General features: G+C 40.0%; 1 protein-coding gene across 1 annotated transcript in view; it reads left to right on the top strand.

Annotated features, from left to right (window-relative positions):
* The first annotated feature begins 2,849 nt into the window (after positions 1–2,849).
* Positions 2,850–24,475, top strand: part of CCDC141 (coiled-coil domain containing 141) — a 176,436-nt gene continuing 154,810 nt past the window's right edge. Inside the window, exons 1-5 of the mRNA XM_040972003.1 lie at positions 2,850–3,108; positions 4,374–4,445; positions 9,040–9,173; positions 11,920–12,153; positions 14,450–14,572. Of these exons, the coding sequence (XP_040827937.1) occupies positions 12,076–12,153; positions 14,450–14,572 (201 nt within the window). The 5' untranslated portion in view covers positions 2,850–3,108; positions 4,374–4,445; positions 9,040–9,173; positions 11,920–12,075. The remainder of the gene's footprint in view (positions 3,109–4,373; positions 4,446–9,039; positions 9,174–11,919; positions 12,154–14,449; positions 14,573–24,475) is intronic.

Raw genomic sequence — 24,475 nt, 5'->3', positions numbered from 1 at the left:
TCAAGGAGTCTATGCCTGAAATACTAACAGTAGTTCGCTCGTTAAAAGCCTAAAAAGCCCAGGCTTGGTGATCTGTTCGCTAGAAGCAGCAGCAGTGCTCTGTGCGTTACCAGCGTCTGCCACCCATTTTCAGAAGGTCAAGACTCTCATTTGTTGAACAGAAGAGACTGTCTTGTGGTGGGGGTGGAGAGGATAGCAACAAAAAGCCCATACTACTAATCAGTCCCAGATATAGCAATGTGAGAGCCACCGTATGGGAAGTCAGTCCCCAGTGGTGGTTAAGAAAGTGGAAAATGGGGTGGGAAGAGTTCTACCTCACAGTTTTGCATAGGGAGTAGCTATGCTTTTACAGGACATGTTAGCCTTTAAAAATAATATTTTCACTGTTACATATTAATTCAGTACCACCTAGCTGTGATTGTTTTATGCTCTGGAAATTCTCTTACTCACTGTTTTATCCTCTCTATTCTATTCCATCGAACATTCACCTGTGTTAACCTGTAAAAGTATAATCTTCTGTATGTTTCTTATGCTCATATTCAACGATGTTTATATTATGCTTCATCTAATCTTTCCTATTTGATTTTTAAGGGCTGGGGAATCTGACTTCTACTGTAAATCTTTACGATGTCCCACAACTTGTAAATACGCAATAAAAATGTTAAAAACTAATCACAGCAGGTTTTGCTATGTTTTTCTTTGATATACTGTCACTTTGGACAATGTGATTTCTGTTAATAAAGAATGTTCATAAAATCCACAGAGCATTAAGTCATAGTGGTGTCTACATAATCCAATGGATTCAGCATCCTTGAGTCTATTCATAATAGCTTTAAAAAATACTTTTTCACCACACTATTTTCTAGAATCTTTGGCTAAAGCAAAAGTATTGCTTCTTTATTCTGAAATGTTCTGAGTCTGAGAGCACAGACGCTTTTCCTTCCTTCTCATTTAGCCCTGAGTAAACATGCTCACATTTGGTCACTGAAAATCAGTGCTTCCTGTAGTTCAACAATATCAGAAATGTGCATTCTCACTGAGGTATTTGAAATACATATTCCCTTGTTTCTGCCAGAAAGTCAATTTTTAAAATACACCATGTGTATTTGGACATGGAGAAAGACAAGGTTAAAGTTGTTTGCAGTAACAATGGTGTTAGGCTATCTGTATACAGTATCTGCTGTGGGATGGCTACCAGAGTTCAGAAATTGTCAAGTGCTTCACCTTTTCCGATGAAGTCAGCCACATTTTAGTCATGATTAAGTGTGTAATCAAAAACGATGTGAAAGAATGCACATTAACAGATATTTTCGTTTTACATGTGGTAGTGTCCACCTCATATCTAGATATCCCATTAGGCACATGTGTCCTAAATAGAGGGGCTGTCAGCGCTACTATTTGTCTACATACACAAGCAGCTGCAGCTGTGGGTGGCTTCTACATGACAGAAGCAGGCTTTATTCTTTTTAACTTTTTTTTTTTTATTGGAAAGGCAGATTTCAGAGAGGAGAGACAGACAAATCTTCCATCTGCTGGTTCACTTCCCAAGTGGTTGCAACAGTGGCGCTGAGCTGATCCAAAGCCAGGTGACTTGTATTGTTTTAGTATACTCCTTTGTAATCCTAGCAGTTTTGCTGGTTTTTGGAAGGATTTTTAATGTATAATCAGGATTATTAACATGTCTGTAGCAGGTGTTTTTCCTAGTTTGTCAAATTTGGTGATGTTAATATGCTCATTTTTATGGTGAAATGTCAGCTGGCATTTTGAGTTTCTGCAATGCCTTAATACTGAGAAAATTATTTCCCTGAAGCTGAATTTTTGTTGCTCTTCTGCAGTCTTGTTGTCTCCTTTTTTATATCAATTTTTTGTGAGGTGATGATGAGATAGAATTTTTCCAAGTATCAAATGTTCCCAATTGCCTACTGAATCTGGTTCCTGTGGCATCCCGGAAGACAGAATGAATTCCTAAGTCTCATGGCCCACTTCTCAGCTGGCTATTTTCTGTTGATCAGGATATTTATTCTTCTACCAGTACCACATTGTAGCATTGCACAGCACAGAGATACGATGAGACTGTGTAGAATGCAGAAGAAAAAGTACCACAGGAAAAAGAGCAAATGGCAGGGGAATGACACCAAAATAGGAGAAGGGAAAAATGAATAAACAGTTCAGGGCTTGTGAAAAGGGACTATTAAGGCTTATGGGACTATACTTACAGAGTGTCCTTTTAAAATGTGAAGTGTATTTACAGTGGTGTGATTGCATGTGAAGTACAAAACACATACTTCATGAGATCCACCCTGTGAGATTGACAAAACACAAACCCAGAATGACATATGAACGTTAAAGACAGAAGCCCAGGTTCCCATAGTAGCAAACCAGTGGGCTGATGATCAAAACAATTCACACGTGTGGACTTGAAAAAGCCATTCCTGCAACTGGTGATGCAGGTTTAGTTTCCCTCCTTGGTAAATATGTTTATAGCTGTTGTACATTTATTCAGAATTAGAGTTACTTTAGGCAGTGTGGCACAGGAAACATGGGAGTTGGGAGATGCTATGCAGCCAGTGTTAAGAATTTTGGTTTGGGCATCAGGTTGATTGATTCACATTGCTCTTGTGGTTTAGGGGTAGATTATTTAATGTATCGAGGTTGCTATCGTCCTAAAATGCAATTGGCAATGGAAATGTTTCTCTGGTAATTAAATGACCTAACTTGTAAAATCACCAGCAGTCGCTGGCAAGTGTCAAGGCCCTATAGGCCCAGTTTTCTGTAGGCTCTTAGGCAGTAGGTTCTCTGAGGACAAGAACCCCACATTACCATCTTCCCTGATGCATAAATTAGTGCCTCACACATGAGAAGTGTGTGATAAGTATTGGTTGAAAAAGAAAATCGCATTCATATGCAATCTAAAATATCAAATGCCTGTTGTGTTTTGTTTTTAGCCCATTTGATCCTTTCGAGGGAAACAAATATGAAGCAAGGAGAAATTAGACGAGACTTCGCATTTGCTTCATTGAGGATCAGCTCTCCTAGCTAGCACAAAATCTCAGTTCTTGTGAAGAACTCCTTTAAATGCAGTATCACCAGACTGTGGCTCAGCAGCAGGTAACACATTCAGTTGTGTGAGACAGGCTCTTGGTGAGCTCTGATTATCAATCAGGGCAGGTCAGGGATGCTGAGGGCCAGGATCCATGGCAGGTGTGTGCTCTAACCAGGTGAAGACAATGGGTCGGCACTGAAGACCCACATGCAAGGAAGGCATTTCTCCAAGAACTGGTGCTAGTGTGAGATTTGCAAATGCAGTGCAGGTATAGAACAGAATTTGGTGGAAGGGCTCTAAAATAAAACACATTTTTCATTACCCTGGAGTATACATTTCAGGCCAAAGAGCTCCTTTTCAGTTTTATAATCTCTGGGTTTTGAATTCATCATTGACAATGAATCAGGACACCAACCCAAAGCAGTGATGTTGCAATCATTAGTTGATGTCTGTGAACAAAACCATTCTTGTAGGATTGGTCTCATGGATTTTGGAACATCTCTTAAGTTCTTCTGCTTCTCAAATATTTGGGGTTGATCTACTTGACCAGGTGCTGTAACCATACCTTCTCCTTAAAGGGCTTCAGGTGTGTGTTTTGTCTTCCGCAGCAAGAGCTCCCTGAGTATAGAAGCAGAGTTTATGCTCCTGTGTTGTTTTGTTAAGGTATGCTGGCATCACGTTCTGGCTCACAGAGTCCTGTGGAGGAGATGTTTTGAGGTCTGGATGGACTGAGTGGAAGGCCTGTGGGAACGTGATTTAACACAAGGAGAATAAAAGAACTCCCTATGCCACTGGAGTAAGACATTATGAAGGAAGTGACCGGCTCTTGTATGGCTTACATAATGAATTCAGGTTAGGTGTTTCAGTTCTCTTGCCTCCGTTTTCCAACTCATTTTACAGAGAAGCTAAATGTGGAGAGGCCAGTGAGGTTGGGTAGATACACAAATGTTACAAATCAGCTGGGATTTGATGAGGATGGAGGCCATAAAGGGCCCTGGATCTTAACAGCCTGTGGGTGTCAGCACAGGTGTGCTGAAGCTGCTGGCTGTGTTGGATTGTGGGAGCTCAGAGCTGCGACATGCCAGAAGCAGACTCGAGACTGCACAGCATCGGTTGGTGGACTTTGCTTTTGAAGTCTGTCTTTTGTAAGTGTGGAATTTGTGATAGGAAACCGGTTTGCTTAGGGCGATGTGAGTTGGGTGGGGTGAGGCAGCCGGCGACCTGCTAGTTTTGTTTCCATTTTTTAGTTGCAGGTTTCTGTGAGTTTTTCTCAGCTTGCTTCCTGTTTTTCAAAAAAAGCTGGTGTATCTGGGTATCTTTTTTCCTGCAGGTGTTGGTGACTTCTTTGTCCTTCCGGACCATCAAAACAACTACTGCCTTTCAGCCGGCTTCCATGACCTAGGTGAGTGATATCTGAGAAAACACAGCTTCCCCACACGATGGGGAACACCTCAGTGAACTTGGGGTGAGGTGTTCCTACTTGGCATGAGGACACACAGTTCAAAAAGGTCTACAGTTAAATTTTAAGAAATCGGTTAAGTTTTAAAAGAAAGTTTATCATTAGACTGATGCCAATAACCTGTGTAAATGATGAACCGTAACACTCTGTGTAACAGAAAAAGTTTATCATGCAGAGCATACACAAACACCTATACAACACATGCGTTATTTTCTTTGTCTCAGCAATTCTCAATAAACAAACCTTCAAATTTCAAAAGTGTTTTATATATTTTTTGCCTAAGATTCATAGATGATGCCCATGCCATCAGAGGATCTGATGATTTTGTGTCATTGAATTTCATACTGGGTTATTTTCATGTGTTTGTTGGTAAAAAGAAAAAAGAAGTACAGCTGCTTGTGAGAGTGATGGCTCAACCATAAAGTCACTTATTGCTTGGTGTCCCAAGTAGCTGGGATGAGTGCTGTCCTTCAAGTCTCTTGGGAATTAGTCTGTGATGGAAAATTCTCAGCCTCAATTGGTGTTCAGCAGCAGTAAGAAAAAAGGAAAGAAATGATGTTTTCTGGAATCACGTTAACGGAGATGTTGATCTTTCATATAAATCATTCCTGTATTCTGGAAGCTAGCCCTTAGGGCATTTCATTGTATTAAGAGGAACTGGATCAGGTGTGCATTCTGCTTGTGTTACGGTCCGAAGACATAGCTCAGTGTAAAGCCATGTGGTTTACAGTTTTTAACATTAACTTCAACATGAAAGTGTTTCAGATATTTAAAATTTTTTTCTGACTTGAATTCTTTTTATGTAGATTTTTATGATTCAGGGAGAAGTTAGTCTAAATCCATAAATATTTACTTTGTCAGTAAATGTGGGCTGAAGTAAAAGGCAAAGTTCCAGATCATTCCCAAAAGAGAATTTACAAAAAAAAACCAAAACAAACAAACAAAAAAACCATAAAAATCGGAGAGTTGTTGGCATTATCCCACAAAGCATTTCTATCAACCATTGCTTGAAATTATAATAAATACAAACATCTTGGATTTTTTGACCACATTTAATGTTGTCTAAGTTTACTCAAGTTTTGCTGTTTTTCTAATCATTTGTAAAGAAGTTGTGTTTTCCAAGTCACTTGTAAAGGAGCTGTATGTGTGTGTGTATGTGTGTAAAATTTTTAAAGTTCCTTTGGAGAAGCTGAGGAAAATAGGTCACTAAACATGTTAAATTGTAAAAATAAATAAGTAAAATAAAAAATCTACAGAGGTCAGTATTCAGAGAAAATGTAAGTTTGCCAATAGGGCCCATATTTTGGACACATGATTGTCCTTAAGTAAAACTTAGAAACATGCCAAACAGCATAGGGTTGGCATTGGGGGCTAAATGCCATGACGCTCATCACCCCATGCTTTCACCGCCTATTCGGACCCTTCCTGCAGTTTCCTTAATTGCCAGAGGTGGATGAAAATGCTGTCATTCTTTCCCATCTTATTCAGTGAAGTCCAGAGGCTTCACCTTGCTTCAACAACAAGGGGATTATATCATAACTTTTACTGGAGAAAGGAGTTTTCAAAATATTTGTGCCAAGGTAACAGGTGTAAAACCAGCAACATCAGCAAACAAAACAGTACCCAGACACCCCCTAGAAAACCTTAGGAGAGCCAGCCAGTCCTCTCACCATCCCACGTCCTGTTCCTGTCCCCCTCTCTCTCTCCCAGGCCTCACTTAGCTCCAGTCATACCCACCTGCTGGATACTCTCTGAAAAGAGCAGTAATGCCCCTGCCTCCTGGAATGGCATTCCCTGGGCTATCTATTTGTCTTGCCCTTGTCACTCAATCCAGGTCTTTATTCAGATCTCACCTATTAGAGAGAGCTCTCCTGATGCCACTTCCCAACAGAAATTTTCTCCTTACACCATGTGACTTTTCATAGTAATCATGACATGCCAGCATATTATGCATTTATTTTTGTATGTGTATTTTCTCATTGATTGTGACTCCTCTACTGTCAAGCAAGCTCCATCAGTGAATGATTATTGCTCGGTTTGTTGCTGTGCATCCGTCATCTAGAATAATGCCTGACATTTCAAATATGTGTAATTGCAAAAATGAACCAATGAGTTTATGCATGCAAATATAAGGAGCTGACTAGAATCAGACTCTTTTAAGGGAAAATTGATGCCAATTATGTGGGAATGACTCTATTCTAAGGAACAAGTGGAGAAGTACCAGGAAGCTTACTAAATGATGCAAAGAATGAACTGGGAGAAATTTTGATTTATGTAAATGCTGAAGACTACATTCTAGAAATAACAGCTCATTGAAATGTTTCTACATCATTATAGTGAAGTAATTTACTCCTTGGTAATGCTTATTTTGTATTTCTAATATATTTCATCCTTTCAGGTTGCCCACCATGTGTGTTAATCTAACTTAATTTTCGAATTCTTTTCAAATTTTATGTCAGCTACCAGACTTAGAAAACTCCTTAACAGGGTGCTTTTCATCTTAGGCACCTGTGTGCTATCTAAGTGGTAGGCAGTAACTTGTGTGACACATACCTCTCGTTTGAGCCTCCCACTAAATCTTCAAGTGTCCGTAGTCCCATGGCTCCTGAAGCATAGAGGGATGAAGCAGTCAGGCCTCAGAGCCTGGTGGCTAACCCCTGCCCTTTGGTGCTTTCTGTGGTTTGCTTTTACTGTGGCTGCTGTCGTCCTTTATCAATTTGTTAATCCTGCTGATTTCTGCATCCCAACAGAAATAAGTTGGTAGTCTTCCCCTGATTTCTCTAACACATAACTTTTCCTTTGAGATTCAACCTACATAAACCATGACTAGCTTTTTTCTCTTTGCTTATTTATAACATTGTTTTTAGTTTATGTTTTACCACCAAAAAGTCAGCTTCTGGAGGCCAGGGACCTCTTGGTTGCCTTCTCTTCTGTCCTTCGAACACAACAGTGCTTGGGAGGCAGAAAATGCCTCAGAACCATTGGTTAATGAATAAACACTACAAATGAAAGAGTTTCATCGAAGCAATCTTTTTTCTCATATTAGCCAATATTTAAAAACACTTTTTTTTTTTTTTTTTGCTTAATACCAGGGGCCGTGGCAGTCAGTGCTGGATCTGCACTCACTGAATGCCAGGTCATCTTCCAAACACTTTATATAAAGCAAGATTTTTTCCACTTTTTAACTTTCATTGTATTTGAAAAGCAGTGAAACAGAAAAATAGATTGAGAGAGAGATTCTAGCCCAAATGCAGCAGTCAGTGCTGGGCCACACCAGAACCAGGAGCTCCCTGCAGGTCCTTCATGTTGGTGGGGATCCAAGTACTTGAGCTATTGCCTGCTGATCCCAGGTGCATTAGCAGGAGGCAAAATTGGAAGTGGAGTAGCCAGAACGAAGGTCACACTTTTATAGCATGTGGGTGTCCCAGAGAGTAACTTACCTGCTACACTGCACACCTGCCCTATAAAGCAACTCTACAATAATCCTCAACACGTTAGAACTTGATGCTGTCTATAAGAAGTTTCACATACAGTTGAGAAATAATATTAATGGAGGTGAAATAAGTGGAAAGCAATGCAAAGGTAGAATTGTAAAAAGTTGCACCACAGCCGAATTTAGAACAAAAATATTTAAAAGAAAATGTGAAAGACACAGAGATGAATCTTCGTGTTCTGTTTCTTTCCCAAAATGCTCACTAAAGGCAGGGCTGGCCTAGGCTAAAGCCACAAACTGACTCTTTACTCATGTCTCACTCATGAGTGACAGAGTGCAGTAGGAGGAAGCTGGGTCAAAGTGGAGCACCTGGGATGCCAGCATCACAAGCAGCAGTTCACCTTGCTGCGTCATAAGATGAACACACCAATAGATGTTGATGATAGATCTGTCACACCTGAACAAAAGGCATTAGTTATGCCTCTTTGTCTTCAAATGAGAGGTTCTAACTAGATGAGAGGAAGAAAGGAAGAGTATTCTTGGATGAATGACTGGGTTAGTAGGTGGATCTTTGTGGGCTTTGTGGTTTATGTGACTGGGAAGATAGGAAGGGGCCAGTCTATTCATAGGTTTGAAGTCCAGACAGAAAAAAATTGAGCCAGAGTTGGCTGGAATCAGTGAATCACTGTGTATAAATGTGTTTCAGTTTTAGTGTTGGGAAAGTATGTTTCTCCATCCTTGTACAAATTCAGTGAGATTAAGATTGTGTTCCTGCCACAAAGCAGTCCTGGAGCTATAACCACTGTTGTTACTACCATAGTGGTAATAGCAGACAGAGTTTTGTTTTGAGTTTTTAACCTGGATAAAGAGACTCTTGATGGTTTAAATCAGGTCTAATTTGACTCTGTGACGTTGAATACAATGCAACCAATAATAAATCTGATTCAAACACCTGTGATCCTGTTGGGAAGAAGGGAATGGGACCCTGGAAACCTTTAGTGAAGATGGGCATACCCACTGACCAGTTTTAAAAAATGATCATACAAAAAAGTTTCCAAAACTACTGTCTGTATTTCATTAAAAATGCTCTTTGTAATTCAACAGAGGTCAGTTATAGCTTCATGATTCCCCATGGAGGATATTTCACTAAAATGCAGTTTGTATGAAAACACCATTTCCCAGAAGGGTAAACAGAGAAGGCATAATAACCTCTGCAAGCTCTCCTATAAACTTCAAAGGTAAGAGAATGCCTCTCAGGATTCTGTTTTGTTTTATTTTGGTTTTGGGGTTTTTTTGGGGGGGGAGGGGGAGTGATGATAGGGAGATAGAGTATAAGAACTTGTAAACTCAAAAAGCTTTAGTCCTTTTAACATTAAGAAAAAAAATTCATCTCAGTGTAGGATGCCAATTTCTTTAGTACAATATATTTTATATTACCTATTTTCCAAAATGTTTCCCAAAGTTAATCATGCAACTTATAATGAAATATTATTCTTGGCAAAGAAAATCCAGTCAAGGTTTTAAATATACTTGATGCTGTGGGAGAGTGTGAGTAATGGGGCTTCTCTGCATGGAATGATGAAAAAGTTAAGGACGAGAAAAATAAATGGGAAGAGAAAGCAAGGAAAGAAAAGAAAATTATTCCGTGTGTTTTGAAGATGTTAAAGCCAATAATTTGAATTTTAAAAAATGCCAAGAAACACTTCAGTTCATGCAGGCTGATGCTTTATTCCTCATGTCCACCAAGGTAGAAAATATTCTCTTCATGCAACATACTAGACCTGCTCCATCTAATTAACAGGAAAGAGAGGTCATCGGCACACACAAAAGGGCACTACCTTAGTTGCTAAATTGCTTGTACCAAAGCCTTAAGTATTATTTATTTCCTTTGCCCCTAACCTTGGAATTGGCCATGTGTGCTCCCTGCTTCATCTCTTCCTGGGTCTGCATTGCCAGACACTCCCTGCTACCACCAATACCCCTCACACAATCACATACCAGAAGTGGTGCTTTGAACAGAGCCACTCCACTAAAGTGACCCTTCCTCTCCTGAAGGCCTTTATGCACTGGTGACACACAGCTTCTAGCATCGTGATTGCCTCTGGGTGAGAGTGCAGTTCAGTGTTTGCTGTTCTGCTTGGCAAAGTACGCAGTGACTTCAGTAGTGCTCCTTGTGGATTCTAGGACACAAGGGTTCATTCTTTTGGGGGGAGCTGACAATGAACTAAAAATAAGTTGGAATTAGTATTTTGTGAGAACCAGTTATATACTTCCTCAGGTAGAAGGACTCTGTCTTCAACATTTTGGGTGAGCTGAGTCTCTGCAAGCCCTCTGGCCTTGACGTTAATGACCCATTTATACAATTGCCTTGCCTTGCCTTGTTAGCATCCATGAGGTCCAACTTCTGGGCTGGTCCCTGGAGGCGGACCATTGGCCACAGAAAGCTTAAGTCCTGTGGTCGAGTTGTAATTGTGCGGCAGTCTGGGAGAGGAATGTCAAATTAAGCAAATAAAAACCACAAATGCCCAGTTGAGTTGGCATTTCACTAAGCACACTTTTTTGGTGTAAACAACATGCAGTATGGCTTTTGCCTCGACTCTCCTGGCCTTGCTCCAGTTGTTCCCCTCGTGTCATCAGGTGAAGAGTATAGCACTGCACTTGGGGGAAGGGCATGCTTTCCATCACCATGCTGGAACAGCAGGCAGGTGCTTTGAGTCATAGACCTGGGTGACAGCCACCCAACTGCAGCACTGCCCTCAGTGTGCTCTTGGAAACAAATAATTGCCAAATACCAAAACGCATGTGAATACACCTTCCCTTTGTGATCCAAGAATGTTATTATGAACCAAAGACAGGATGCACAGTCTTCTAAACATTGGATCTCAGCTTGAACATGTTTTGAAATTGAGCTAAAATGTGCAGAAAGCCAGTGGGTCCATTTAACTATATTCATTGCTGTGTGATTCTCATTTCTGGCTTTGTCCCAGAGCTTGCTGAAGGTTCCAGCAGCAGCTTTGGAGCTCATCTCCCTGATGTGTTTGCATTTGACCTTCGACCCAGCCCAGTGTTATTTTCAGCTGTTCTTTGACAGGGAATTCAACAGCTGCTGTTTAATACCACAGACAACTTGTGACACATACTGGATTTCGAGCAATAGGATTAATCTACTAATCTTGGGTTCTGATTGGAAGTTGGCTGTGATTTTCCTGTATAGGGACATGAAGATGGAAAGAAAAGCAAAGCCTGAGGTGCAGTGCTATTCTTTTAAAAATTAAATTGTGCAAATAAAGAGCACAAATCTATAGTCAGACAAATTTTGTGTTCTTATTGCGGATAAGAATTGTCAGGAAAAATGTTATTTTCTGATCGTTTCAATGATTAAACATGCTGCTTAATAGAGTAGAATTGTCACAAAGAAATCCTGAAATAACAGATGTATACTGATAGATGTTGGTTGAAACATTTCTGAAGTGTCCCTAAGAAAGTTGAGCGTAGGAAAATGTGAGCATTCCATGTGAACTCCATCCAGTTAAGGACAGTACCCTGTAAAAGAGCAAATTACTGGGAACTTTACAACCAAACTTCAGAACAACTGCCAGGACTTCTCTAAAAAGTACATCCTGGGAGGTTTTCTTTGCATAAGGGAAACTTGAAAAATCTTGAAAAGATTGATATCCAGGTCAATGACTTGCTGGTTTCAAAGTCCATAGTTACAGCTGTTTAGTTTCAATGGCAAAACTAATTTGAGTTGTCAGGATGTGAGATTTTTTTCCATTTGCTCTCAAACATCAGCTGATAGGCAAAGAGCTCAGAGCTGTCCTTTACATTTAAGATAATGGGAAAAATAACAGGCACTTAGTGTTACCATACTAGGGGTGTGGCGCTTCTCTCCAGCTCGGTCCTCTCTCTCCCTCTCCGTCTCTCTCTCATGATAAACTCAATGGGGTTGTCTATTTTTAACCTCCTGTTCTTTCCTTTTGGCAGAGTTCGTCAGTGCGAGCTGAGCTCCTTCCCTGAATGAATTCAAGTAACCCTGGTGCTTGCCTTCTGCGATGACCAGCAGATGCAAGCCTGTGCAGCGCCTGCCTAAGGTCTGATCTCCAGCTCTCGGGCACCCGGTCCAGCCAAGGAAGTCCCAGTATGGAGTTTTCAACAACGACCGCCAGTTCCGTGGCTGTGCAAGCTGGAGACTCCAAAATTGTGATTGCTGTCTTAAAGGTAAGCAGCTTTCTTTGTTCTGCCTCGCTGTGGACTTTTTGTAATGTATTGGCAACTTACCCACTCAGCAGGACACAGCATGTAAAAGATAGCATAGTGGGCACTTGTCTGTTGAATCAACAATTAAGAGAAAACTCCACTGAAGTTCAGCCGGCTAGCAGAGTTTCCGTTTCCTTTCAAGTGATGCAGAAATCATCTGCAGCAGTATGTTTGCAAAGAAAAGAAAGAATGCAAAGCCCTTCCGTACACTTTAGTTTGGTCTTGAGAGGCAAAGTCTTCTGTGTGTTGAGGTTCCTGACTGTTGGCTGAAGACCTCAGCAGGTCCATGCAAGTATTTGGGATTTCTGATAGGTCAAGTGATGGAGCTGGGCAGGGGCAGGTCCCGGAGGTTAGGGGTTGGCACAGCTTGGGCATGATGGAGGCAGGAAACGCCTAGAAAGAGGCTGGGACTTGTGGCCCATGCAGCACTGGTGTTTGACAGGGTAAAGGCATTGCTAAATCTTGTCACATCCTTAAGGCAATGAAGACCCCACTCCCCTAATGTTCCCCTTCCCCAGGGAAACAAGAAAGGGACTTTGTCAAATTTTCTCTCAGCAGGGAGTTTAAGCCACTGGAGGCTCATGCTTACTGTAGGTTTTCTGCCAAGCACTTTTCCCACTTGCAGGTATAACCAAACTTCTTTCAGTTAAGGGTGTCATGGATGATTTTATTCCGTGTAAAATTGCCCTGCACAAACCTGACAAGCTGCATGCGTAGGGTTTAAACAATGCACCAACTGAAGACATCAGGGTTGGAAGAAGGGGCATGTGGCAAATTGGTATTCATCAGTTACTTCCAGGACCTCACCATGCTTAATTGAATGGCCTTTCTGACCTTTTGTTAGACGGTGGATGACAAGTCCTGTGTAACTTTATGTAATTGCAGGGCTTTTTTTAGTAATGGGGGGAAATTCTTAACAGGAAAATAAAACTTGACATAAACAAGATGATTCACTAAAGAAGTGAAAAATGCAAGAGAGACCTGGCCTTGGAGAGTGGCCTCAGGACCTCTGCTGCCTCTCTTTTCTCTTTTCCAAAGGAAGAGGTGGAGGTGAAAAGCCTGGAGCAGATGTATCAGGAGTGTGCGTGGGTATAATGATGTTTTGAGGAACTGCGGGTTTAGATTTCAGTGGTGGGGGCAGAAAGGCCAACTATATTAACTTTGCTGTTTCTGAACATCCTTAAAGCAGGATGAGGACCAGTGCTTAGGGAATAAATTACAGGAGGATCAGCAGCAGATTAGATGTAAGACAATAACTACCTCTAAGCGACACTGGACACTCATTTTGAACTTGTGCTACTCTGACGGCCCTTCACTGCTCCCTGCCCAGCTCCTTTTTTTTTTTTTTTTTCCTGTCCCTCCTTATAAAACAACCCCAGCTCTTCAGGGTACAAAGTCCACTTGAATGGATTTAAGTGCTTGTGTTGGCTTTGTAGTGACTACTTGTTTGCAGTCCCTTTGAGGCTGTTGGTTACAGTCTGGATGGAAACACGCTTCTCTAATTTCTATTTGGTGATTTGTACATCTATGTACATGTACTTGTTATTTTTTATGAATGTGTACTTGTTAAGGGTTCCTTTTGTTGTTGGCTAGTAATTCCTCATTTGGGGATTTTTTTTAAAGACAGGCAGTTCTCCCGGAAATATGATGAGATGTTAGGTCTTGAAGCAGAAACAAGTAGACTGCCTTCAAATGGTAGTTGAAACACACATCTCATTTTATCAATATTATCATATACTTTTTTGTACACTACCTGGAAATACAGATTAAAAAATACTTTATTTTTCCTTTGAAATAACATAAAAATCTATATGATATAAAATCTTGAGATTTTTGTTTTAAATTAATTCATCTTTAAACCAGCAAGGCAGATAAATAACAACAAACAGCCAAAAGATGATTACAAAAACTCTTTCCTAGAGGAAAGCTCTGCATCCTACCTGCCTCTATGGAGACTCACTGTTTCTCTGGAGTGAATGGTTTTGCAAGTGAGAAAGGGTACAGTTGTCTGAATTAATCTGTAACTTTGTCAGCTTCAAAAATACATGATTGACTGTATGTGTTCCTCCTTGGGGAATTTTTAAATTGAAATCCAACATACCAAGAGGGAAGAATTTAACCTAAGAATAAAAAGTAAAAACTGAGGCCTAGAATTATATTTCTATTTAACTAGGGTCCATTACTACTTATGAAAGGAGGAGGGCAAAGAGAAAAAAAAATAAGAGGAACTAAAAATACATTTTATTTTGATTTTTAGTGTGGCAAATTGGTACAACTTCAACTGGTTGAATCACAGCCCAATCTTCTAGAAATTGGTAGCAATCAAGATGAAACCAAAAAACTTCTTCATGACCATGAACTTCTCTTGGCAAAACTTAAGGTGAGATATTAATACACTTCTGATTCTGCTGCTTACACTGACACGTGCCATTTTCACACAGTGCCAGAGAGATAATGGATAACTGCTACAGTTATTAAACGCAGTTATTTATCAGCATCACTGAGAGATAGTAAGATGTTTTAAAAATATCTGTAAGGTAGTAGAAAATATGGAGTGATAATATTTTCACTGTCAAGAAATAATTTTTTGCTAGCTATCTCAATGTGAAAAAATTTTGTCGTTTTCCAATGCATGCGTTAGGTTGTCAAGTCACAACAGCAGATCTCAATGTTGCATTGTTAATAATACCTTCTAGTAAGAATAATTACAAAACATTAAATTTGTCTCTCTTGGTATTATCAAATAATTTATCAAATCACACTTACGTACTTGTATGTTGTCATTAAGTTAAGAATCTAAAATAATGTTGGATTAAGAATATCAGTAAGGACTAAACAAGGTCAGTGCTAGCTATGTGATTTGTAGGGCCCAGGATTAAATGAAAAGGTGAGGTCACTTATTTAAAAAGTGAGCACCACTTCTTGACTTGTCATGATATCTTTTTATTTGCTTTTTAATGCCTGGCTCATTCAGGTGCAAAGACACCTCACTCCTAACTCGATGCACAAACATGGGTCCTATCTTACCCTATTTGAGCTCAGTCCTCATCCTGGCTAAGACAAGTGATTACTGAGCATGGGTCATCGGCACTGCAGAGGCTGCAGAGGCAGGAGCATTTGGGTCAGCAGACTTCAGTTTTCCAGCACTTGCTTTACTTAACAAGTCACAAATTCGAACATCATTGAGAATTGCAAGATGGGCACAGCCCTTAAGCCTCCAGGGAATTTTCCTTCTAGAAAGGGAGTCTTATAGTACAGTCATCCCACTTAGGATCAGTGCTTTAAGGATGCCTGAAATCAAAGGGGTTTGCGGAGGAATCCATAGCCTGTGGTGGGTGGGATGTTGGGCCTTTTTGGCACTTTAACATTGCTTCTGTCTTTGAACACCCAGGCTGGAATTTACATTTGTTTTCTAGGTTTAAGGGCACATTTAATCTGTATCTGATAGATGAACAGTGTTTTTTGAATACTTGTAATTGGTGCTGTTTAAAAAAAATGAAAGACTGAGTGATAGTGGTGAAGAAAGGGGCTGGGAGAATCCAGAGTTGATCCTGTTTGATATCTGCTTGCTTCTGAATTTTGGCTTCTGGGGTATTTCAAGGTGAAAGTTTGGTAATCAGGGCATCTTTTACATATGGAAGAATAGCAATGACAGCAATGCATTGTGAAAGAGCAGGAATCAAAAATCCTATAATTTATTTTTAATTATGCCAGAAACTAGAGAGTCTGGCTGAAGACTAAAGGACTTCCTGTTTGTAAACTTATCCTCAATCCCCAATCCTATAAACTGTAGAAGTTCAATACTTGCTCAAAATTTCTGCCTATTCTCAGAGACCTGCTTTGTTGTAATCTCCTGAATCCCCAACCCCTTTACACCTGCCAAATGCTCCCTCTGAAGCAAACCTGGAACAGAGGCCACATCCTTCCTGTGTTCCCACTGATGACTCACACCCAGCCAGGATGTTCTCATCTACTGATGGACTGTGGGTGGTTGGGAGGTGCACAGCAGTTTGGATCACTGGGGACATTAATCTTTCTTCCTTATCATGACTTCTGTCAAGACCTGCAATGTAGGAGGAATGCTTTCTTAGGCAAGGCAATTCTATTCTCCCCAGGTCCTGTGCTCAGATCTGTATACTTGTATTTTCCATCTAAATCTATCCAGGAACTCAGTCTGCCAGAATCAATACTCTTCAGAAAATGCTGATAGTTCTTGATTCTCAGCACCTTGGTCTTTATGCCAGTCCTAGGACAGTGTACTGGCCTTCTGTGTCTTCTGGACAGCAGATCTTTTATTTGTAAAAGCAGAGAAGACAGAGCAGCTTTGAGGGAGCCCTGCGACCATCTCCTTCTCTACATGGGCCTAAGATTATGGGGTCTCCAGGAGAAGGTGTTTGGTTAAGATGTTGCCTGGGACTCCTTCAATCACATCTTGAAAAGCTTGGGTTTGAATCCTGGCTCTACTTCTAATTCAGTTTCCTACTAAAGCACATCCTGAGAGAGAGCAGGCAATGCTCATGAAATTCCCACAGGAGATCCAGGCTGAGTTCCTCGCTCATGGCTTCTGTCTGCTCCAGCCTCAGCTGTTGCAGGCATTTGAGTGGTGAGACAGAAAATGAAAGATCTCACTTACTTATCCTACTCTCATTACTTTTAAAATAAGAGGAATAAAAAAATGAAGTTTCCTGGGTTTCATCTAGCTTCCTATGGACCTCTACCCATTCATGCTCCCCACCCATTCTAACAAATCAGCCACTCACACTTGAGAGATTTTAAGTGAAGTAACATCACCTTCCTGATACAACTGATTCTATAGTTATCACTGAAGATTCAAAGTCCAAAGTCTGTTGCTGATTTGCAGACAAATGAATTTTTAAATAAAAAATTTGCAAATAACAGATCCATTATGTAACTTCCATTATGAGTAACTAGACTTATGGGTAAGTACAGCCACAACTGTAAGAAAGATAGTATAATTATGTTAATGATGAATATAGCAAAGTAATTTGGATGTTTGATAACAAACCTCCTTTTTTGGCATTTCATTGAAAATGATCTCAAATCCTAGCAACTTTGACTAAAAGGGAAGTTCTGGAAATGCATATTTTTATGAGTGTTTTCAGTGCTGGCAGTGTCTGTACCCCAGAGGTCTTATTTTCCCTTCAGCAATGTCTTCAACAGTCCCAGTGGAGCCTCCAGGGAAGAAATATTTCCTGATTTTCAATGATGAAAACATAGTCATGTGGAAAAGCTTTAGATATTCCAAAGGCATTAGAATCTTCATGTTATTTATAAAAAGAAAGAAGATCTCTGTAAAGAGAACAGAGGGGGCGTTTAGCCAGGTAGAGATCTGGCATTGGCTGCTGTGAGTGTTACATCTTCCAGTGAGGCACAAAATGGTTCAAGAAGAAAAGAGGAGTTGGAAATACCGCAGGGCTGTGCTTGAGATCTCGTGTCGGCATCTTTCAGTTGCTTCTCTGTTGTCCAGAGAAATTAGGACAAGCACAGGGAATAAGAACACCTGGCCACTGGCTGCTGTGTTAGCACCTAGGTGATGCTGGTGTTCAGCGGGTCCCATTAGTGCATGAAGTAGTAAAATATTTATTTCAGAATGTATTGGGAGTAATACTAAAAGTGTTATTAAATGTGTCCTAATTAGGATATACGGTGTGCTTTTTGCATTGATCTGAAGTATTTACTAAGAATGAATTTTTAGAATATTATGATTTTTAAATGTAAAATTTGTTATTTTGATTTTTTTCCATAGCAATTTGAAAGATTCATGGCAAAGTTTTAAAGTCTGACACAATATTACATTTATAGAAGCAGCATTTGTTTTTGTCTTACTCTTTTTAAAATCAACTCTCAGATATAGAGGAGGACATACAATATACGTCTTTGTGTCTCTTGCTTATTTTACCCATACAGTGAAGTGTCCTGTAGCTGCAACCATTTAGATGCAAATGATACGATTTCATTGTGTTTTTACAGCTGAGTAATATTACTAATTTTTCTTTGTTCATTCAGCTATTGACGAACACCATATTTTAGCTATTGAGCAGTACTGCCATAAATATGGTTGCATAGGTATCTCTGATAGAACGTGTTTGTCTTCTGGGTATATACCCAGTGGAGAGATTGGTGGATCATGAAACATCTATGGCACGTCTATTTATCATGCTGTTTTCCACAATGGTAGCACTAATTCACATTGCCACCAGCAGTGTGTAAGAGTTCCCCTTTCTCTGTATCCTTGTCAGCATTTTTTGCTCTCATTTGGTTAGCAGACATTACAAGGTAATGTCTCATTGTGTGTGTGTGTGTGTGTTTTAAGATTCATTTATTTTTCTTTGAAAAGCATATTTTACATAGAGAGTGGAGAGAGAGATCTTTCATCTGCTAGTTCACTCTCCAAATGCCACCATGGCAGGAGCTGAGCTGATGCATCCAGAAACCAAGAGGTTCTTGCTGGGTCTCCAACAAGACTATAGGGCCAAAGAGCTGGGCCATTGTCTGCTTGCTTTCCCAGGGCGTAAACAGGGAGCTAGGTTAAAAATAGAGCAGCTGGGGTATGAATCAGTGTCTATGGGATGCTAGCACTGCAGGCAGAGGATTAGTGTAATACGCCACCGTGTCAGCCCCTCTCATTGTGGTTTTGCTTTGCATTTTCTTAATAACTAGTGATATATATTGATATATGTGTATGTGTCTCACTATATCACAATATGTGATACAAATATACATTTTTGTCCATTTATATTTCTTTTGAGAAATGTGTTTTGAAGTGTTTTTCCCATTTCTAACTAGATTGCTGGGGGGAGAGGTGTTTGTTTTTAAGTTTTTCTTGAGTGGCTGATACATTGTGGCTATTCAATCTTTGTCAGCCAAACCCCTTGGAAATATTTTTCCCATTCTCTTGGCTGTCTTTCACTCTCTTGATTGTTTCATTTGCTGTGCAGCAGCTTCTGAGTTTGATATGATACTGTTAGTCTAGTTTTTCCTTTGCTACCTGTGCATTAGATTTCAACCAAGAAATTATCACCAATAATTAACACAGAAGTGTTTCTGCCACATTTTCTAACAACAACTTCAAAATCCCAGTTCTTACATTTAGGCCTTTGATCCATCTTGAGTTGATTTTTGTGTGCAGTGAAATAATGGGATCAAATTTCTTTCTGCATTTACACATTTAGTTTTGCCAACACGAATTGGTTGTATGTACATGAATGAATTTCTGTGCTCTGTTCTGCCCCATTGTTGTTCTATGTGTCATTTTTTAATGCTAGTACATGCTGCTTTAATTACTATAGATTCATAGTATGCTTTGAAGTTGAGAATGGTAATACTTTCAGCTTGACTTTTTAGCAGATGGAGAGGGGAAGCCTTAGGATTATTTTGACTATTCTGGGTCTTTCATGATTTCATATAAATTTTGAGATTGCTTTTCTTATTCTGTAAAGAAGGTGATGGCTGTTTTGATGGAGACCACGTTGTATTTACAGATTGCTCTAAGAAGCATAAACACTTCAGATATTCATTCTTCCAATCTATGAGCAAATACTATCTTTACATTTTTTGTATTATTTGATAATTTCCTTTTTTATATATTGTTTAATATTGCTTATATAGGTGAGAGGGATGAATGCCTATGTGGACCTTTGATTAGGGTGGGGGAGGATCATATATGGAGGGGAAAACCAATGTGCCTTTTTCTTTTTTCTTTTTTTTTTTTTTTTTGGTTCCTTTATTCACAGAGGAGGACCAGGAAAGGGCCACTCCTTGATTGTGAACCACATCAGCACCTGAGGATGCGGGGAGGGCAATCATTTGATTACTCCTCAGAGACCCTGATGTGGGAAAAAGTGTTCCAATGGTGTTACTTAAGTGGTTTTGATAGTTCTGAGGCATCGTCACCTTTGTTGTCCCAGGGTTGAGAAAAATCTTCCCAAGGTCAACCTTTTCTGCATTCCATCCTCTGATGAGGCACTTGGTGTCCTCTGCTGGCCTAGATGAACTGGCCTATTCATGTCCCCTATGTGCCATCTGGGAGTGCTGATGCACAGGCATCAATCAGCAACTGAGGAGGCCCACTCTGATACATGCACTCCAAGGTTGAACTGCATATTGTGATTTTCCTGTGGCTGTGGTATGAATCCAGTGGTCTACTTGAGGAGTTTCCCCAGTGAATTTCGCCTGGGGTGACCTTATACTTGACTCTTGTGTGCACCAGGTAGTCTAGGATAAGGTTTGGTCTATCATTTTCATCAGTCAAGACACATACTGATGGATTCAGCTGCCTGGTCAGTTCTGCCCCAATCCCATATCTCATATGACTAACCAGTGCTGAGGCCCTGGCTCCCATGCATATACATGGGTGTTGTGGCTTAGCTCAGTCTATACTACCACCATACCCAGTCATCAAGTATGCTGACAGGTGCCATCACCTTGTCCAGCTTGGGGTGCTCCCCAGCCCTTGTTCTCATTCTCACCTGTGGAAGCTGAAGCCCAGCACGAGAGTGTCCACATTTCTCCACCAGGCCCACTTCCAGCCCCAGACCCTGCACCTGCTCAGGGGTACTGCAGTGCAGTCTGACACAACTCACCCAGTCCTAGTGCTTTTAAGGAGGTAATGTAACCTAGTGAGGCTGGCCAAAACCCATTCTGGCTCTTACGTGCACTAATGGGTGTGGCAGTCTAGCCCAGCCTGGCTCACTGTCAGACCAGCTGACTCTCAGGCCCAGTTCTTATGATTATTAGTGTAAGCAGCGGTCTATCAAGGGAGTCCATGAAGTTCCCCCTACCAAGCCTGCTTCAAACTCTGGGTCTTGTGCATGCCAGCAGGTGCTGTGGTTCAATCTGAGGTGGCCCATCCCCAGATTTGGCATTCGCTACAGCCCAGCTCAGCCTAGCCTGGCCCAATCTTAGCCCTTATGTGAGATGCATCGTGCAATCTATCTTTACTTCCTTGTATGCTAATCTCCAATATATAGTTTATTTATGAGAATATATGTATATACATGTTTATACATCTGTTTTGTATTTTACTTGAAGATTGACATATATTGGAGAGAACATATGATGTGTGTCCCTCAGGGATTGGCTTATTTCATTGAGCATAATGGTCTCTGGTTGGGACTGTTTTGTTGAAAGTGATAGAATTTCATTCTCGTTAATAGCTGAGTAGTATTGCATGGAGTAGATGTACCACGGTTTCTTTATCCATTCCTCTTTCTCCAGACATCTGGGTTGTTTCCGTGTCTTCACTATTATGGGTTGTGGTGCTGTAAATATAGGGTTACAGGTCATTCTTCCATAAGCAAATTTACTTTCCTTTGTGTATGTTTCCAGCAGTGAGATAGCTGGGTCATTGGTCAATCAATCTTCAGTTTCTGAGCTCTCTTCTTACTGCCCTAGCCTACACTCCCAGCAGCAGTGGACTAGGGTGCCTTTCTCCACAAGTCTATGCCAGCAGTTGTTTATGTTATAGAGTGTTCCATGTTAGCCAATCTCACTTGAATTTTGTGGAACCTCAGTATGGTTTTTGTTTTTATATCCCTAATAGCTAGAGAGTCTGAGCATTTTTTTATATACCTATTAGCCACCTGAACTTGTCCATTTGAAAAATGCTCATGTCCTTTGCCCATTTCTTCACAAGGTTGCTTTGCTACTTTCAGTGTCTGAAGTTTTGTTTGTAAATCCTGGATATTACTGCCTTATCTGTTGTATAATGTGCAAATATTTTTTTTCCCTTTCTTTTGGTTGCTTACTTTGTCGATCATTTCCTTTGAACCAAAAGACTCAATAAAGAGACTATTGGAACTCATACGAGAGTTTGGCAGGGTAGCAGGGCATAAAATCAATGAACATAAATCAGTGGCCCTAGCATATACAAATAACTCCATGGCTGAGAAATAATTTGGTGATTTTGTTAAAATGTAAGCACTCAATGGTATAAACTTCCCTGGTGATACTGCTTTTACTTTATCTCAATCTTCATTCAATAGCATGTTGTTCAATTTTCATATATTTTATGATTATTCTAGTATGCTTGCTGTTGCTTTCTTGTTTTGTGCCTTTGCAATCCAAGAGGATACTTGGTATGATTTCAGTATTTTAAAATTTACTGAGACTTTATCTGTGGTATAATGCATGATCTATCCCAGCAAATGTTTCATATGTTGGAGAAGATGGCGTATTTTGTAACTTATTTATTTATCTTTCAGAGACAGGTAGTTGGAGAGAGAAGTGATATCTTCTAGAGCTCATATTCCATTTAATTTTCCATATGTGTGCTAGAATTAGGAACTAGACCTGGGACTCAAACCCCAAGATTTCTGTGTGGGACATGCACATTACCAACTACGTATGATAGCTAGATTAGTGTCTGCTTCATTTGAGCTATTTTTAAGTTTAGTAGCATTGATTACATTCACATTTTGATAGAACCATCATCACTAACTTTTTCCAAAATGTTCTAATTATCCAGAACAGAAACTTTGTCCCTATTGGCCAGCAGTAACACACAGTATTACTTCCACTGGACACTTCCAGTTTACTTGTGTATCTATGAATTTTTCTATTCCACATATCTCATATAAATGGAATCATACAGTGTTCATATTTTTCCTATGGTGTCTGGCTTATTTAGCATGTAACATTTTCAGGGTTCCTTCGTAAAGGAGATCTTACTCTGATTTGAGCAGTGAATGAGGACATATAATGAATTATCTTTTGAAATTATGTGTCACAGTCCATTCACTCATCTGTCGATGGCACTTGGTCTGTTTGAACGTTGGTGTTCAAGCATTTGCATGAATACGTACATTTATGCATATATGTGCATATTTGTTAGGCTTCTATTAGTACTCTGTTTAATTTTTTGAGAAATCGTGTTTCCTACAACAGCTGTGTCATTTTACATTTCTACTTGCAATATTTCTGCATTTCCTTTTCTTCATGTTCAGACCAAAATTTGTTGTTTTCTGTTTTTTGTCTTCAATTGCAGCCACGCTCTGTAGCGTGAAGGGGTGGTTCATTGTGGCTTTGTTAATAAAAATAATGCTGAACATTTTCCATGTGCTTCTTCACCAAATGTATGTTTTGGGTGAGCTGTCTACTCAAGCACTTTGTTCGTTTTTTAAAAAAACAAGTTGCTTGATTTGAATTCTGGGAGTTCTTTAAATAGTCTCAATATTCACCCCCTACCTGATGTGTTGCAAAAAAATATTTTCTTACCCTCAGCAGGTTGCTTTTCACATCTTAATCATAGCTTTAAAAATGTATTTTAAAGCTGTGTGACTTGAGTTTTATACATGTATATATACATATGTATGTAGATATTTTAAAATGTATGCATCTCTCTAGTATGTATTTGTATATATTAGAAAAAGCTTCATTGAATATAAAGTGCTTGATTTATTTTTCACTGATTTATAAAGATTGTTGAAACAGAAAGGGAACAGTAGGAGTCCCGGGGGAGTAGATATTAGAAGACAGTGTAAAATTTTCCTTTTGGCTTTTGAAACTGGGAAACTTTTTCCATTAAAAGCTAAAAGAAGGCTCTCACAGCTATGAGACATCAAAACTTTGAGACAGTTTCTTCTGTCTCCCTAGCCCTTATGATGATTTTTTTCCTCTTCAGTCCCTGTGACTGGGGTGGTGCTTGAAGGGATCCGAGGAACTCAAATGGATTTGGTGTGCTTTAGATTTTGAAAGTTCCATGAATGACTTTATAGGTTATTATTTTTATGTACAGTTTATACTTTGTCTCATTTTATTTGTACTGCTATAATAAAAGAATGAAGATGGGGTAATTAATTTGCTCAAAACAAACCAGAAATGTTTTTCTCCGCATTCTGGAGTCCTGGGTCCATGTGCTGGCTGCTGAGGACCCAGTCTATCTGCTTCCACGATGGTGCTTAGGGCTGTGTCCTCGAAGAAGAGAGGCTGAATTCTCACCTGGTAGAAGGAACAGACAGAGCAGAAATGGGACTATATTCTTTCTTTAGAAAAAAACTTATTTTTATTAAAAGGACAGATTTTCAGAGAGAAGAAGACACAGGGAGAAAGATCTTCTATCCACAGTTCACTTCCCAAGTGGCCACAATGGCCAAAACTGAGCTAATTTTAACCCAGGAGCCAGGAGATTCTTCTTGGTCTTCCCATGTGGATGCAGGGTCCCAAGGCTTTGGGCTGTCCTTAACTGCTTTCTCAGGCCTCAAGCAGGGAGCTGGATGGGAAGTGTAACATCTGGGACATGAACCAGCAGCTGTATGGGATCCCA

The sequence above is a fragment of the Ochotona curzoniae genome, unplaced genomic scaffold (assembly GCF_017591425.1).
Source record: "Ochotona curzoniae isolate NIBS_2020 unplaced genomic scaffold, NIBS_Ocur_1.0 contig_2210, whole genome shotgun sequence".
Classification (NCBI taxonomy): Eukaryota; Metazoa; Chordata; class Mammalia; order Lagomorpha; family Ochotonidae; genus Ochotona; species Ochotona curzoniae.
The sequence above is the reverse complement of the archived record's forward strand: the minus strand, read 5'-3'. Positions and strand labels throughout refer to the sequence as shown.